The sequence below is a fragment of the Neomonachus schauinslandi genome, chromosome 10 (genome assembly GCF_002201575.2).
Source record: "Neomonachus schauinslandi chromosome 10, ASM220157v2, whole genome shotgun sequence".
Taxonomy (NCBI): domain Eukaryota; kingdom Metazoa; phylum Chordata; class Mammalia; order Carnivora; family Phocidae; genus Neomonachus; species Neomonachus schauinslandi.
Genome location: NC_058412.1, coordinates 136,805,175 through 136,822,254, shown reverse-complemented (window position 1 = coordinate 136,822,254; position 17,080 = coordinate 136,805,175). Strand labels below are relative to the sequence as shown.

General features: G+C 57.0%; 2 protein-coding genes across 4 annotated transcripts in view; both read right to left on the bottom strand.

The window, feature by feature from the left end:
* Nucleotides 1-138: 138 nt before the first annotated feature.
* ADRM1 (ADRM1 26S proteasome ubiquitin receptor) lies at nucleotides 139-6,549 on the bottom strand. 3 transcript variants are annotated; one of them, XM_021677865.2, is made up of 10 exons: nucleotides 6,478-6,545; nucleotides 5,583-5,796; nucleotides 4,766-4,882; nucleotides 3,020-3,143; nucleotides 2,379-2,465; nucleotides 1,722-1,803; nucleotides 1,374-1,495; nucleotides 902-1,059; nucleotides 618-720; nucleotides 139-418 (listed from the first exon to the last, which is right to left on the bottom strand). In XM_021677865.2, the coding sequence occupies exons 2-10, from the start codon at nucleotides 5,793-5,795 to the stop codon at nucleotides 315-317; spliced, it is 1,110 nt and encodes a 369-aa protein (XP_021533540.1). In that variant the 5' UTR covers nucleotide 5,796; nucleotides 6,478-6,545; the 3' UTR covers nucleotides 139-314. The 3 variants fall into 3 exon arrangements, with proteins under 3 accessions (XP_021533540.1, XP_021533541.1, XP_021533539.1); XM_021677864.1 differs by having other exon boundaries at nucleotides 140-418; nucleotides 1,263-1,495; nucleotides 6,478-6,549; XM_021677866.1 differs by lacking the exon at nucleotides 4,766-4,882 and having other exon boundaries at nucleotides 1,263-1,495.
* Nucleotides 6,550-15,643: 9,094 nt separating this feature from the next.
* OSBPL2 (oxysterol binding protein like 2) overlaps nucleotides 15,644-17,080 on the bottom strand; it is a 39,298-nt gene continuing 37,861 nt past the window's right edge. Inside the window, exon 15 of the mRNA XM_021677867.1 lies at nucleotides 15,644-16,449. Coding sequence (XP_021533542.1) covers nucleotides 16,347-16,449 — 103 coding nt within the window. The 3' untranslated portion in view covers nucleotides 15,644-16,346. The remainder of the gene's footprint in view (nucleotides 16,450-17,080) is intronic.

The window sequence follows — 17,080 nt, the reverse complement described above, 5'->3', positions numbered from 1 at the left end:
AATGAATAAATAAAATCTTAAAAAAAAAAAGTAACTTCTGTTTGAGTGTTGACTTCAAATGTGAAAGGAGTAGAGCAGTCGGTCAGAGGCAGATCTAGACCCTGGACATGCCCGTGGGGGGAACCACCTGCCCAGGGGGCTCCCCTCACACCAGCTCCCCTCCTGGGCACACAGGAAAACCAGAGGTGGCAGGTAAAAGACAAGACCTTTATTTCTCAGCAAGCTGGAACGGAGGTGAGGGCGTGTACCGCACCACAAGCCCCATCACTGAGGTCGCCAGCCGCAAATCCTGACCCCTTGGGGACACCAGTTAATTAATCTAAGCTCATGTCTTCCTCTTCGTCCTTCTTGTCCTTCCCGTCACCCTCCTGCTCGGATCTGGCACTGTTCTGCATAGCTTTGGCAAATGCTTCCACATCTAAAATGCATTTAAAAACACGAGATGACCTTTCTAGACCCTGGCCTGGAACTGCTGACCAGAGGGAACATAAAAATTTCTAGACTGAGGCCCAGGACCCCCGAGATGCCCCAGCCAGGCCAGCCAGCCCTATGATGTGCAAACTCTGCCTTCGCCACGTGGGGTGGGGAGGGTGGGGGTGGGGGGGGCAGGCACTTACCGCCCTTGTTGGCGGCCTCCACGGCCTCTGCAGGCAGGCCAAACTGGCACATGAGGGGACCCAGCTGCCCAGAGGCCAAGGCCGCGCTGAACATGCCCAGGGCCTGCAAAGGAAAGCCAGACACTCCTGAGCACTCACTTGGCAAAGGCCCTGGGGGGGGGGGGGGAGGTGCCTGGGCCAGTCGCAGGTGCAAGGACGCTTGGTGACAGGGAGCCACGTGGAAGGTAAGCTATGTCCCCTGCCACCAAGCACGCAGCAGGGGGCACCCAGGCCACAGCATCTACCTGCTGGAACTGGGGCGAGGTCAGCGTGTTCTGGATCTCCTCTGCCGTCTGCGGCAGTGACTCCCCGGAGGGCAGGTAGGGCAGCAGGCGCTCCTGGACGTCCGCGTTGGCAAGGATAGGTGCCATGATCTCGGGCGTCAGAACACTGGCCAGGTCAACTAAGGCATAAGCACACGGCCATCAGCGGCTGGAGGCCAGCCACAGACGCCCGAGCCATGACCTCACTGGGTGTGGTGAGGGAAGGGGGCAGCGGCTCAGCCCAGGGACATGCTTGGCCCCATGCCTTGGAAAGCCAGCAAGCGAGCAGGCAGGGGGCAGCAGGCACCTTCACCCCCCAGCCTGGAGCCGAGCAGCATGTTACCTTGCTGGCCGCCTCCTGGCCCGGCCGGCACGTTCATAGTAGCTAGAATGCTCTGAAGGTCGCTCAGCTGGATGGGCTGGGTTGGGCTGGCTGCCGTGCTGGTTCCATTACCTGAACTGGGTGCGGGGCTTGGGCTGGTCACCGAGGCAGCTGCTGGAGCAGAGGGGGCTGGGGTGGCTCGGGTAGAAGAGGTGGTGGAGGACGGGGTGACGGCTGCCGACTGGCTCCGGGAGCTGGGAAGAGCGAGGGCAGCAATGGAGCGGCCAGGCACCCTAAAGGCGCCCACAGCAAGTCGTCCTGTGGCAGGGGTCCCTGAACTGCTGGGAATCCGTCTAGACCCCGAAAAGGACCCTCCCCAGGTGTCTTTTCCGTCCTTCCGCATCTCCTATGTCCAGTCTCCTTGAAGGTGGGGGAGCCCTGGTGGCACCCAGGCATGGTGGGGCAGAGGACAAGGCTCACCTGGATGAAGAGCTGCTCGCTGGAGGCCCCCCACTCCCCAGTAAGCTGGCCAGGCCTGGCCCGGTCAGGGCCCCCAGCCCACCTGCAAGAAGACATGAGCTCAGACGCCATACTCTCCGGAAGAGCCCACCTCCCCGCCAGACATCCCGCGCTAACACCAAGGGACAAGCAGGGAGAAGTGGTGACCACAGTGGGCTGGGGTGCCGGAGTAGCGATGGCTCAGACTGTAGCGTTCTGGAAGCTTATCCCGCAAGTCAGATCGTTTCTGTCTCCCGTTCCACTAACAACACACTTAGGTCCAAGGTAACACGCAGTCCAAACCTGGCAGAGTAGCGAGTGTTTCCCTGCCGCCCAAGAAACACACCGATCCCAGCCCAACAGAAGGCGGCAGCGGGCAGGCCCACCAGAGGGGAACCAGAGCAGAGGGCCCCAGGCAGGAGCCCCGCTCCCAGGCCAGCTGTGCTCCCCTCGAGTACAGAGCTGGGTCCTCACCACGGACCAGCTCCCAGCTCAAACCACAGAGCATGCGGCCCTTCCCAGGGAAGCTGGCACAGGGAACACACGTTCACAGATGTCACTGAGAACCAATAAGAAGGAAAAACTCAAATCCCAAAGCAACCGTGACTGAAGGTTGTCCACTCTTAACACAGGGGTTACCCAGTCCTCCGAGGCCAGCAGGTCCGATGAGCTGCATGAGCTGGCTGTGGCTCATGTTCCCCAGCAGGCTCTGCAAGCCGCCCTCGCCTGTAAGACAGAAGGGGTCAGACTTGGGGCTGCCGGGTCGCCGGGTCCCCGGGTCGACACCCACGGGGCCATGGGGAGGCTGGGGGCCTTGGGCTGAGATAGCACGCACCGTGATCCCTCCCTTTGGCTTTCCCGGCACTGTACAGAAGCGCCTGGAAGGAGCCAACAGAGCGGAGCTCAGATAGTTTTATCACCAGAAGCTGGGCGGAGGCTTGCACTTGGAACTAAGAGGCTTCTGACTTGAAAGCCTCCATTTCTACTTAAAAACAACCAGCCCGGGGGCGCCTGGGTGGCTCAGTGGGTTGAGTGTCTGCCTTCAGCTCAGGTCATGATCTCAGGGTCCTGGGATCGAGCCCCTCGTCGGGCTCACTACTCAGCGGGGAGCCTGCTTCTCCCTCTTCCTCTGTCCCTCCCACCTGCACATGCTCTCTCTTTTATTAAAAAAATGAAATAAAAACCAAAACCAAAACCAAAAACAACCAGGCTGCATCATCAGGAATACACGTCATTGACATCCACTGACATGCCAACACGTTCTTGAAGGTGACCATTACCGCCCAGTGCAGAGAGCTCATGGCCTCCACTCCCGCTTGCCCCCAGCGCTCCAGGCATCGGAGGATTGTTCAGATACTCATTGACCTTCCGGCAATGCTCCTCGTCCTGGTCTGTCTTGGGCTCCTGTGGGGGGAGGACAGGACCACAGCTGCAACGGAGCGGCCCGCTGCCAGTGACGTGGCTTACAGACAAGAGGGTCGACAGGTGCAGGTACCAATCCACAGCCACGCAGCACTGAGGAGAGAACCCAGCAGGGCCGAAAGGAACAGCAGCCCGTTGAGATTGCTGGGCTGCGGCAATGTTCGTTTTGAGGGCAGGAAGACTAAAGCACCGAGGGTACCCAGTCTGCACCCAGCGACACCTTCCGACCCTCCAGAATTTCGTGCTTTCCACAACAGTCTAAACGCCCCGATGCCTTCCTGTGACCCGTGTAACAGTACAAGAACCCTTCTATCACACCACCACACACGAACCGGCCCCAGCCCGCGGCCCTTCAGGGTTAGGTGGAAACTCAAGAGAGCACCTGGCAGGCACTCGACACCAGCACCTTGGGGTGTAGGGCGTCACCAGGCAGCACTATCCCGTCAGTGCCCCCAGAACTACGAGACGAAGCACCCACGACTGAGGAGGCACTGTGGGTCTGCTGGGGGGCCAGGGACAAAGAAGGGGGACAAGACAGAGTTCCCCACCCCCAGGGTGGAGGGCAGCAGGGCAGAGAAGCAAAATCAGGTAAGGTAGGGCTGATGAAAACTTCCCTGGCAAAACCGTGCAGAAACAAGCTCAGGCCCCCGCCCCCGTCTGGGTTTGCAAATGAAGTTTCGTTGCAACGCGCCGCACCCGTCCATTTACTCCTTGTCCACGTGCCTCTCACGCTACGTGGGCAGAGGCAAGTGTCTGCAGCACAGCCTATCCGGCCCCCAGAGAGAAACCTCTGCCTTGTTCTAGAACGTGCTAGGGGAAGGGCAGCGGGGTCAACCTCTGGGGAAGGAAAGTGGCAACATCTGTCAGAACGGTAAATGCCCCCGTATACCCACTTCTAACAAGTCTACTTCTCGATTTTAACAGAACCCCTCCCCCCAACCCTGTACGGAAAATAGCCTCGGTGTAGAGTCACTCTTAACCCACTGCCAGCGACAAAACGGGGACGGAAACAAGCCCAATGGCCGACACGTGGGAGAAGGAGCGACGGCTGTTAAACTCAACGGAATAGTGACTGCAGCTGTGGGCGCCAGAGTGCCCTGGTGCACTGACCCCCAAAGACCCCCAAAGCACGCAACTAGGGAAGGCAGGGCTGAGAAAAGCTTGGGAGAAAACACTCCATTTTTGTAAAAAACACAGCAAGGAGAACACACACAGTCACCCCTGCTTCCACTCTGGGGTGCTCATGGCAGGGGGAGTGGGGGGCACGCACTGCGAGACAAGCAAACCAGAGGCTATGCACCTGTCAACGCAGCAACACTGGGGCCGAGTCCAGAAACTACTCTTGGTCTGCCAGGAATTCCGATCTTGCATGGGCACCCGGAGCCCAGCCACAAATGTCTGGACTCTGGAAGAGGCCCCTTGCTCCAGTGCCCCCCACCTACCACCCCCACAAGAAGACACACCGGAATTTTTAGGGTCCGTGACAATCACGTTCAGTCAGCACCAGCCGTTTCATGAAAGTGAATTCTATGGTCCAGTGAGCAAGTTTCTAACCTGATTCTATGACAGAGAAACATATATTGAAAACAAAACCTTCTACATACCTGCATCCAAAAGAAGAGCCGTTTGGACCCTGCCTTGAACTTGAGCACATAGACCCTCCCACTGGGGCACTGCGGCACGCGCTTGAACTCACAGTCGTCAGGAAAGATGATCAAGTCCTTCCAAGAGCCACAGAAGAGGAGAGAGTTAGCTTCACGGAAACACACACTGCTGATCCCACAGCCTCCCAGAGAAACACGCTGGCTCCTACGTCTGCGTGGGGGCGGGAGGAGGGGGTACAGGACGCAGACACAATCAAGTCACCAAGGCCCCTCACCAGCAGGGTCTCCACCGGGTGGAGAAGCCAGGGTCAGAGGCACCCCACCAAGGGCATGAGGGCCAGGAGAGGGGCTCGGTCCGCAACAAGGAAGGTGGGCTTGCAGCTTTTCAAGGATTTTTAAGAAAGACATCTTGGGAATGATGCTCCAAAATGAGTTAAAAGGTGGTTCTGCACTGCTCTCAACAAAGAACAAGTTAGGCTGAAGGACAAAGAATGCTAAATAGAGCAGCTGCTCAGAAGGAGCTGGTAACAGGTCAGCATTCACACGCGGCGCACTTCTGGGCATCTAATCTTCAGAGTGTAACGCACAGACCACGATGGAAGGACTCTACAGAATCCTTGAGACTCAGAACATGCACGAGCAAAGCATAACAGCTGATGTGGGCACCAAAGCAGCAGTGCCCTCGAATCCCAGCAACGCACTCCGAGTGTAAAACAGCTGCTGTATGTCCTGAATGCAGCGAAGGCAGCTCCACGCGCTCCTGTCCCGAGGATGAGGCACGCTCCCTAAGACCACACTCAGGGTAACAGACACTTACATCTTCCACGTTCCCAGACGTCCTGTCTTTCCAGCAGAAGTGAATGAGGGAGTCATCCGTCTGCTGAATGTACACGAGCCCTTTCCGTTTATCTGGGGTGACAGTAGTTCCTTTTAATGACATTTTTCCTGCACGAAACTCCACCAAATACTTGTTGGAGGACCCACGGGAGCCTGGCACCAGGCTTGGAAAGAGAGCGCCTGAAGTCGTCATCCTGGAAGAGGGGCCAGCATGCAAACCCGGTCAAAGCAGGGCCGCCCCGCCGGCCACCTCCGGGCGGGGAGGAAGGGGGCCCGGGAAGCTGTCGTCGCGGAGCCCGGCCACAGCGCCCGACGGCACCTGAGCCCGCGGAGCCAGGTGCCGGGGCGACGCCGCCGCCGCCGCTTCTCGGGTTTCCCGGAGCATGACACTCACCGCCCGCTGCGGGTGGCCCCCCCCAACCCCCCCGCGGCACTCGGGTTTTCTACGGCCTGGGGCCCCCAACAAGTTGACAAACTTGAGCTGGGCGGGAGTGAAGCCGTCAGCCGGCTTCTGCGGGGCCCGCCCCCTAGACCGCAGCGCGGCGGCTGGGCGTCCGGGCAGGGGAAAAGCGCTGCGGGGCAGCGGGGCCGGCTCCGCGGCCGGGGGGCGCGCCGCCCCACGCCGCCCCCGCCGATGCACCCCGCGTGGGGCCGCACCCCTAGCTCCGGCCCCCGGGCGTCGCGCTGGGCGGACGGGCCCACACGGCCGCGGCGGCTCGAGAGCCCGAGGCCCCCCAGAGCCGCCGCCCCGCGCACGGGCCCCCCCACCCGGGCTCGCCGGCCGCCCCACCCAAACACACACCCGGGCGGCTCAGGCACCCCGACGGCGCAGACCCCGCCCCCGCAGCCGTCCCCGCCCCCGGCGACCCCCGCACCTGGCCCGCGCCGCGACTCGGCCGAGAGGCGCCGTCCGGGATCGCTCTTCCTCCTCAGCGCCTGCCGGGCCCCGCCGGAAGTCCCCTCTCGCTCCGCCCCTCCCGCCGCTCTCGCCGCCTATTGGGCCGTGTTAGGGGCGGGGTCGACGCCGAGCCGCCAGCGATTGGAAGAGACAGCCGTCCATCGGCCCGCCCCGGCCCACCCCGCGCCCGCGCTCCCTTCCGGCGGAAGCGCGGGAGGGCGGTGCGCGGGCCAGAGCGGCTCCTATTGTTGCTGTGTCATAGGGGCGCGGCGGCGGCCCCTGGCGGCGGCGCCCGGAACAGCGTGGCGGGCGACCACCGAGTGGTGGGCGTTGGAGCCCGCACCCCCACCGTCGCCGGAGAGCGGGGGCACCTGCGGAGCGGGAAGGGGCGTCTCAGGTTCACGGCTAGGGCGACACGCCAGGTCCCAAGACGTGCGGGAAACAGCCCCCGGGTAGGGGATCTTAGGACGCTGGGGCTGGGGAGGGCCGACTTCGCGACCTCAGGGATGGGTCACCGAATCACAGCCGTGTACTCCCGCGCGTGGGCGCAGCGCCGGAGACACCGGCCGTGGCCGTCTGGGGAGCGACAGAAGTGCCGTGTTGCCTCCCTGTTCCCCCCCATGACAGCGCTGGGATGGCAGGCCCCCATTCTCCCCGGGGGGGGGGTGTCTCCCTACTCCCCCATTCTCCTCTCGGGGTCCCCCACTCCCCCCGTGATGACAGCGCCGGCGTCTCCATCTGTGCGGGGAGCTCCCGGAGGCGTGATGCGCGTGCTCAGAACGGAGTGGAAGAGGCCGCTGTCCGTCAAGCCAGACTCGCTACTCACAGGACGGACCTGATGCCCTCCGTTTCCATCCTGCACTGGGCTGCGGCAGTTGGCAGTAAGCAAGCGGGGCACACCCACTCGGAGCCCTGTGCCCTCCCCAGCCCGCACTAGAGACCCCCTCCAAAAGCAAAGCCACCATGTGTGCTGCCTGACGATTTGTCACTTGTATGTGTAAACTTTGTTAAGCTTTTTATAAACAGTATCAAAGTGGAAGGTAGTTTTTGTTTTGAAGATTTATTCACGTTGATACACGTAAGTCTGGTGTGTTCATTTTAACTCCTATATGATGTTCTGTGTAATACCTGAAGTATAACCACTCTTTTTTAAAGATTTATTATTTATTTGAGAGAGAGAGAGCACGTGAGCAGGGGGAGGGGCAGAGGGAGAGAGGGAGAGAATCTCTAGCTGACTCCCCACTGAGCAGGGAGCCCGACACGAGGCTCCATCCCAGGACCCTGAGATCATGACCTGAGTCAAAATCAAGAGCCAGCCGCCCAGGTGCCCCTGAAGGACAACCACTTCTTTATCCATTGTCTCGTGATCTAAAGACTCACCAATTTTGTTTTGGAAAATATAGCTGTTTTTCATTAAAAATGTTGTTTAATAAATAATGAGCTTGTTATTTTTTAATTAGCTAAATACTTTTACTTTTCTTCATTTCATTTCCTAGTATGGTAAATACCAACAGATCAAACCCACACACATGAGCTCCATGGGGGCCTGGATCAATCCTGAAACCCTAGGGTCCCAGAGACCACAGGGGAGAGGGCACAGCCATGAGCCCATGACAGCGAGACCCCCGCACGCGACGCTCCGGGAAACCAAAGACAATGATGGGAAAGTCCAATCTGGCTACCTGAACATGGGCCAGCAGGCAGGAAAAGTTAGGAAAAATTAAAAAGCTGCCTCAGCAGGGTGCAGGAAAACCAACTTTGCAGACCCCGAAGAGCCATGCTTCCCTCCCAGCCCGTGGCCTTGCAGGACCCTCACCTGAGTACTTGCCCTCCTCGAGCCGGAGGCCCGCTTCTGAGGCTGGTTCCACGACAAACGTCCAGCAAGGACAGCGGCCATAGGCAGACAGGTATGGCCGAGGCCCCTGGGTGTGCCCGCCCCCCCCCCGGCTGCGGGGCACCATGGGGGACAAGGCAGCAGGGCGGGCAGCCCAGGGGCTCCTGCACGGGCAGCAGGCAGGGCACAGGGCCTGCGGGTGCAACTCGAAAGGGGGCAGGAGGCGTGCCCAGACACATCACCAAAGGGGTACAGCCAGCAAGAGGCACAGGAGAAGAGAGCCCACGCCATTATTCATATAAGAAACACAAGTTAAAACACACCGATGAGAAGGGCCGGAGCACGGAGCAGAGAACGTGACAGAACTAAGTGAGGACAGGGCACCTGAGCGGCTCAGTCAGTTAAGCGTCTGCCTTCGGCTCAGATCATGATCCTGGAGTCCCGGGATCGAGCCCCACATCGGGCTCCCTGCTCGGCGGGAAGCCTGCTTCTCCCTCTGACCCTCCCCCCTCTCATGCTCTCTCTTTCTCATTCTCTCTCTCAAATAAATAAATAAAATCTTTAAAAAAAACAAAAAAAAAAAAACAAAAAAAACTGTGTTTACTGGGCGCCTGGGTGGCTCAGTCGGTTGGGCGACTGCCTTCGGCTCAGGTCATGATCCTGGAGTCCCGGGATCGAGTCCCGCATTGGGGTCCCTGCTCAGCGGGCAGTCTGCTTCTCCCTCTATAACCCTCCCCCCTCTCATGAGCTCTCTCTCTCTCTCTCAAATAAATAAAATCTTTAAAAAAAATAAAAATAGGGCGCCTGGGTGGCTCAGCCGGTTGGGCGACTGCCTTCGGCTCAGGTCATGATCCTGGAGTCCCGGGATCGAGTCCCGCATCGGGCTCCCTGCTCAGCAGGGGGTCTGCTTCTCCCTCTGACCCTCCCCCCTCTCATGTGCTCTCTCTCTCTCATTCTGTCTCAAATAAATAAATAAAATCTTTAAAAAAAAAAAGAACTAAGTGAGGACACAGCGGCCCGCCCCCTGACAACACGGGTTGACAGGCGGGTTTTTGCGATCGTCTTTCTTTCCTTTCTCTTTGGGGGGAATTGTAGGTTCAGCCCCAAGGTGAGCAGGGAGTACTGAGAGCTCCCCGAAAACCCTCTGCACACACCTCCTCCCACCATTAGCACCCCCGCCGGAGGGCGCGTGACAGCCCGTGGACCTGCACGGACACGTGGTGTCGCCAACGGCCCGTCTCCCTGCACGCCGGCTGTGCATTTAGACAAATGTGTGACACACGTACCCGGCATCATAGTGCCGCACTGAGTGGTCTCACTGCCCTGAGGTCCTCTGCCCCCCTCCTGTCCATCTCTCCTTCCTCTCTAACCCGTTAACCGCTGACTGCTTCTTTCCTTTTTTTTTTTTGTGGTAAAATACACAGGACATAAAATTTACCGTCTTAACCATTTTTTAAAAAATATTTTATTTATTTATTTGAGAGAGAGAGAATGAGAGAGAGCACATGAGAGGGGGGAGGGTCAGAGGGAGAAGCAGACCCCCTGCCGAGCAGGGAGCCCGATGCGGGACTCGATCCAGGGACTCCAGGATCATGACCTGAGCCGAAGGCAGTCGCCCAACCGACTGAGCCACCCAGGCGCCCTCTTTTTTTTTTTTTTTTTTAAGATTTTATTTATTTATGTGACACAGAGAGACACAGCGAGAGAGGGACCACAAGCAGGGGGAGTGGGAGAGGGAGAAGCAGGCTCCCCGCAGAGCAGGGAGCCCGATGCGGGGCTCGATCCCGGGACTCCAGGATCATGACCTGAGCCGAAGGCAGTCGCTTAACCGACTGAGCCACCTAGGCGCCCCCCATCTTAACCATTTTTAAGTGAGCCGTTCAATGGCGGTAAATACATTCATGATGTGCAGCATCAGAGTCCCTGTCGCCTTGTGAAACACCAACTCCCCACCCCCTCTGTCCCCGCCATCCTGCTGCCTCTCATGTTTGGACGACTCTAAGTATGTAATGTAAGGGGAATCCTGCAGTATTTGTCTTTCTGGGATGGGCTTATCTCACTGAGAGCGATGTCCTCAAGCTTTGCCCACGTGGCAGCAGGTGTCGGGACTCCCCTCCTTGTAGGCGTAGATCACATTGTGCTCATCCGGTCATGCCCAGGTGGACACCTGGGTTGCTCCCGTGATTCAGCAATGGTGGGGGACACTGCATTGACGTGAACATGCACATCTCTCTTCAGGACCTTGCTTCCCATTCCTTTGGGCACAGAACCACAGCAGAACTACCGGATCATCTGGTAATGCTGTTGGTAACGTTCTGAGGAACTGTCATCCTGTTTTCCACAGCAGCTGCCCCGCTTTAGATTTCCAGCAACAGTGCACGCAGGTTCCAATCCATCCACATTCTCGCCAACACTTGGTGTGTGCTTGTTTTCGACAGTCGCCATCCTCACGGGTGTGAGATGGGGTCTCACTGCAGCTTTGATTTGCATTTCCCACCTGATTAGTGATGCCGAGCATCTTTTCATGGACTCACTGGCCATTTGTGCATCTTCTGTGCAGTAATGTCTATGGGGTCCTTTGCATATTTTTGGATCGGGTTGTTTTTTGTTTCTTTGGTCTTAGACGTTCTCTGCATACTCTCGATGTCAAACCCTATCAAATATTCAATTTGTCTATATCTTCGCCCATTCTGTGGGTTGCATTTTTACCTGATGATACTGTCTGATGCACAAACATTAAGTTTTCATCTTGTCCAATATGTCTATGTTTTCTGTTGTCTGTGCCTTCGATGTCCTACCCAAGAAATCACTGCCAAGTCCTATGTCGCTAAGCTTGGGCCCTATGCTTTCTTCTAAAAGTTTTATGGTTGGGGAACCTGGGTGGTTCAGTCAGTTAAGCATCTGCCTTCGGCTCAGATCATGATCCCAGAGTCCTAGGATCGAGCCCCAGGTCAGCTTCCTGCTCAGCGGGGAGCCTGCTTCTCCCTCTCCTGCTCCCCCTGCTCGTGTGCTCTCTTGGTCCAAATAATTAAAATCTTTAAAAAAATAAATTCAAAAAATAAAAATTTCAGGACACCTGGGTGGCTCAGTCAATTGAGCGTCTGCCTTCAGCTCGGGTCATGATCCTGGGGTCCTGGGATCGAGTCCCACATCAGGCTCCTTGCTTCGTGGGGAGCCTGCTTCTCCCCGCCTGCCACTCCCCCTGCTTGTGCTCTGTTTCTCTCTCTCTGACAAATAAATAAAATCTTAAAAAAAACTAAAAATAAAAATTTTGTTTTGGGGTGTGACATTTAGGTCTTTGACCCACACTGAGTTACTTTTGTAGAAGGTGTGAGGTAGGGGTCCGGTTCTCCCAGCACTGTTTGTTGAAAAGACTGTTCTTTCCCCCTTGAATGGTCTTGACATCCTTGTCATCTGATCGTATATGTTGATGGTGGCTATGAGACGGTATGAATTTTGTCAAGTGCACACGGGGTGAGCTTCACTATAAATACGGATTAAATCCCACTTCCTCCATTTACCTGCTGTGAAACCGAGGGCAAGCCCACGTTCCTGCACCCTCTTTCCCCCCTCCACTAGTGGGACTGGGTGGTAATTGTGGGGATTAAGCTCCCAAGACAGCAGGTCCTGGCTCTGGCAGTGCTGAGTGCTTGGTGATCCCTGTCATCAGACACAGCAGCCCTTGGGGGAGCCCCTCTTCTATGCAGCTGGGCATCCTGAGGGCGTTACCATCTTGTGGGCCGTCTGTCCCTCTGACCAGAGCCACCATGGCTCTTCAGAGGACTGTCTCCACTCAGCTCATCTGCCCGGAAAGCATGAGGATGCTGGGTGCCTAGGACAGCGGCCAGGCAACAAGGACCCTCAGGTCAGACTAACACTGTGTTCTGGGCATTTCGTTGCTTTCGGCAATAGGCTCCAATTCCCAGGAGAGAAGAGAGATGGTCACTCAGAGCTCCCCACTGCTCAGAGAACACAGACCCCTTCACCCATCCAGTGGCCCGCCCAGTGGTGTCACAAGTGCCCCTGAATCCCCTGTCCACCATGACAAGCAATTTTCTGGAACAACCCATTTGCTGGGCCAACCCTACAGAACACACAGTCCAAACATCTGACATCAGTGCACGGGGACTCGTCTGTAGCCCAATTGCAGCCCTTTCCAGAGAGGCCAGAACAGCTGAGACAGTGAAAAACTGTTCAGTGCAAAACACATGTCTACATTTGCTACAGTTGCAAAACAAATGTCAGCTACAACCCATTTTCAAAGAAATTTGGTTTTGGAGCTAGGGTTTAACATTTACCTTTGCAGATCTGCACCAGTCTCCCCCCAAACAATCTAAGAGTGGTTGATTCTGTTTATACAGATGGGTGCTGCCAGTTATTACATATTATAAAAATAAATGCATCTCACTAGCTCATATTCTTGCCTGACATTTTCATGCTACACTGATAGGATAAACAGTGTTGAAGGCCGGCCACGCACACACTCGGCTGGAAGCATTCTGGTTCTCAAAGAGACAAAGGAGCTGTACAACCACTGGGCTGACTGTCCACTAAACTCCCAGCAAGAGACACCAAACATGCTGTTTTCACTTTGCAAAACCCGCACACGGAGAATGCAGAAGCCAGTGAAGCCCAAAGTAATTCGCCCTATCAGGGACCCCAATCTTTGCACCCACTGCGGACCCAAGAAAGTCCTTTGGAAGATGTTTGAAAGTCTGGACATTGAGACGAGAGAAACGGGACAGGGGGAGCTCTGTACTGACTGAACTTTGCCCCGGGCCCGCCTGTCCCCCGCAGCTCTTCACGGCCCCTGCCCTTCCTGTTGGAAGGCAAGGGGAAGTGTTACTGGTGCTTCTGAGCTCGAAGTTTCCCAGCGCCGCCATGCTTCTCACAGATACTGGGGACTGGTAAAGCCAGTCAGTCACCATCTCTCTTGGGGAGCACTTTTTCTCGAAGAGCCAGTGTCCTGAGAAGCAGCTTCCGGCCGGGGCTGCCCAGAGGGCTGGCTGGATCTCGGGGAGCCTCCCAGAGTTTCTCTTGTCCTGCTCGGATTTCCTGATCCTGTGTTCCGACAAGGACCCCGCAAGCAGGCGGTGTATCCTCCGCATTCACCGTAAACGCCTCCCCAGTGGATCGCTCCACGCTCCGTTGGACACGAGGCCAGCGCATGGGCCCTGGGCCTGCCCGGGGCTCCCAGAGGCCACCAGGGCTGCACCCGATACCTCTCCAAGTGCCGGACCCGCTGGGTCTGACATGGGTCCCCTACACCAGATCATGTGTCTGGCAGGTCTGCGGGCTGACCCTCCCACAAGCATGGGCAACATGAGCTTTGCGGGTGGGGTTGGAAGGGGATGCGGTGGCCTAGAAAGCCCTCAGAGCTGCTCCTCAGAGGCACCCTGCCGGCGGCCTCTCCGGCTTCCACCTCGTTGTGGAGGACTTCGCCGACATTCCCAGGCGGCCGCTACCCTCCCAGAGCGCCGTGTCTATGAGGAAAAGCCCTTGGGACCGTCGTGTTTCACGTCCGCCCGTGCGGAGACAAGAGTGCTCTGGTGGCTTCTGGCTTCTGTGGCAGCCTGGCATGGCAAAATGCGGTGATGTCCCTGAGGGACCAGGGCCTGCTTCTCCACTGCCTGCTCCCGAGCACAAGCCACACCCTAGCTGGTGCTGGTGATGTCCTGGGCCTGGCCACTCCGGGACAGACTTGTGCCAGCCCCGCGACCCAGACAGGACTGTCCCCAACACGAGGCGGCCTGTGAAATCTGGTCAGCGCCAGGGGGCCCCATGACATTAGTTGATACCGTACACAAGACAGACTCCAAGACAGCGTCTGTCTGTCCATGGCGAGATCTCCAGTGGCTCTTGATAAATGCACAGAGTCCAGGGACATGTAACTGAACCCTAACTTCAAAAGGAAATAAAACCAAAATACCAAGTTCTTTGGGGAAAGCATGCTCTACTTTTCATTCTCCACAGATGTTCTAAGCTACAAAAGGACTCTAAAAAGCTCCTGGGCCCTTATGCCAAAGCCACAAGGACATCACGTGGCCAAGAAGGCCATCACATTCCACACAGGCCAAATGCATCGGTAGCAGGTGCTCGTTTTTTAAAATGCATTTTCTACCGGAAACCTCTTTATTACAGACCAACATCTGACGTCCGAGATTATCAAGGGGCACAAAGTAGAGGCAGTAACTTTACGTGTCAGCATCTGCAGAAACGGCAGGTTAAAATCCATAAGCCGAGTGACAGGGGCCCCTTGGACGCACTGGGCCCTGGCGCCGGCTGTCCTGCCCCCCTCCTCTGGCGCCTGGGCTGGGCCCATGCCAACGCACCCCTGACCCTGAGACCCGGCCTCATCGGCGGACTTAAAAGCACAAAACTTGCTGGCCAATGACCAGTGGCCGTGAGAAATGGATTCATCCAGAAGAAGTCGTTAAAATGCCCTAAATCCTGTCATTTTAAATGTGTCCTAGGGTTGTGCCCTTGGACAATTTCAGCTTGCGCTCGCCCCCAGAAAACGAGCCCGGCCCCGGCCACAAAGGCCTCCCCACGCAGACAACCAGACACCCCAAAATCTGCTCTCAGAACAGCGTCCCCAGGGTAAACCCTGCACCAGTGGCTCCGCTCATGTCCCTGTCGAGCAGATTCTCTCGATTCCTCCCTCCACCCTGGCTTCCTGTGTCCAAAGCCACAAAATCAAGCCTTCAGAACAAGTATTGGCTTTCAAAAGTGTTTTAATTACAAATGTGATGTTGAAGCCTGGACACACAGGGACGACACTCTCTCATGGAGAACCCGCCACTCCCTACGTACGACTGCGTGTGGGCCTGAGTGTGCAAGTGTGTGCATGCGCTCAGAGGACGGCCTTCCACTCAGAGCCCTGCTGCGCCCTGTGGTGTTGACATTTCTACAGGAAGACCACAGTCACTTGAACAGATGTTTGCTAAAATGGACATACACCTATTTTTTGTTAAATAACTTTAATTACAGGGCTGTGAGCAAAGGCTGCCGCGGACCCTCCCGTGGGGCACACCCGCTGTGACTCGCCCGCGTCTGAATGTGCATGCTGGGAAGATGGGGACACAGCTGGGAACAGTGACACTCTGTGACGTGGTGTGGCCTGCACTGACCAGGACGCCCTGGTGACAAGGGGTGTGGACGAGGCCAGAGGCGGGGCTCCCTTCACGGCTGGGAGCCGCCCAGGGGGTTCCATCAGCACCCCTCCAGGTTTCCAGCTGTCCCAGAGTGTCATGGGAATGCTTCAGTTTGGATAGTATACAATTGGTGATTAATGCATATCTTGCTTTTCAGCAAAATACTATTCAAGTAGTTTTAACTTAAATATTTTAAAAGTAATCTTTACATTATCGAAGATTGGTAAAAAATACAGAATCTGACAACTTTTCATTTCATTCAATCTGATGCTTTGAAAATCTTCACTCTTGTATTACCTTAATTCCTGGCCTGTATAAAGCTCTTCAAAGGATTTTTTTCAAGATCCATCTTCCCCTGTTATCGGTTCACATTCAAAACAGTCTCAGAAACCCTTCTGCGTTACAAGGAGGACTATGGAGGGATTTATGACTAAAGGAGCCCCCCTGGTCGCGGACCTTAGTGATAAACTTTACAAGGAAGAGGGTGCCGTCAGCTACACAAGCCCAGCTGAGTCCCGTCATGTGAAGGGACTGCAAAGGATTTTCCTTTTCCACCCTTAATGAGAACATGATGATCCCAAGTGAAGCTTTATGAAGAGACTGCAACAGCAGTAAAATGTTTGGCAAAATCAAAAGTTAATTAGAATAAAATCCTCGACCGGGGATGGTGCTGTTGCCACAAACATAGTCGTTGGAAAAGCCGGTTTCTGCCGCGACCAGAGCTCTGAGCAGCCGCTTGACGGAGTCCAGCCACAAACATAGTCGTTGGAAAAGCCGGTTTCTGCCGCGACCAGAGCTCTGAGCAGCCGCTTGACGGAGTCCAGCCTCCGGTCCCGGGGCCCGGGGCCACTCCAGCCCTCAGTAGATATCCGGGCAGCGTGAGAAATTCCGCTCAAAGTAACCCCCTGTGTACAACCAGTCAGGAGTCCCCGTGTGCGGGTTGCTGCCCTGGTGGAACCACCTGCAACACAGACGAGGCGCTCAGGAGGCGAGAGCATAGTCAGGGCCGCGGTCCCTCCCACGGGGTGTCCCCATGGCAACACGCAGCCCTCAGCGGGGCCGGGGCAGCGACTTCAGCTGAGAAGGCCTAACCACATTTTCACTCGGACTCTCCCCTCCAAACAAGCCCGGGGTCCGCTTCACCAGCAAAACCTCAAGGATTTAACAGAAAACACGCTGGGCCATCAGCAGAGGCTGCCTGGCTGCTCAACAGCGCCCGCACCTTTCAAGGTGGGAAGGCGCACAGTGCCGCCTTCCCTCAAAGCCTGCGTCGACCTGGGGAGAGGGGAGAGCCTGCGGGCAGAGGGACAGTGGTGGCTGCCACCAGGCTGCGTTTCTGGCCGTGCGCCCTAGGAAGCCCCCGCTGGCTCCTGTGGGACACCTGTGCCCTGTGCAAACCACCATCCCCACCCCCGGCGCCCCGGCGCCTGCAGCCCCCCACACCCCCGCCCCGTGGCCCCACACCCCCGTGCCCCTGCGCCTGCAGCCCCCCGCACCCTGCCCCGTGGCCCTGCACCTGCAGCCCCCCCGCACCCCTGCCCCGTGGCCCCGCACCCCCGTGCCCCCCACACCCCCGTGCCCCTCACACCCCC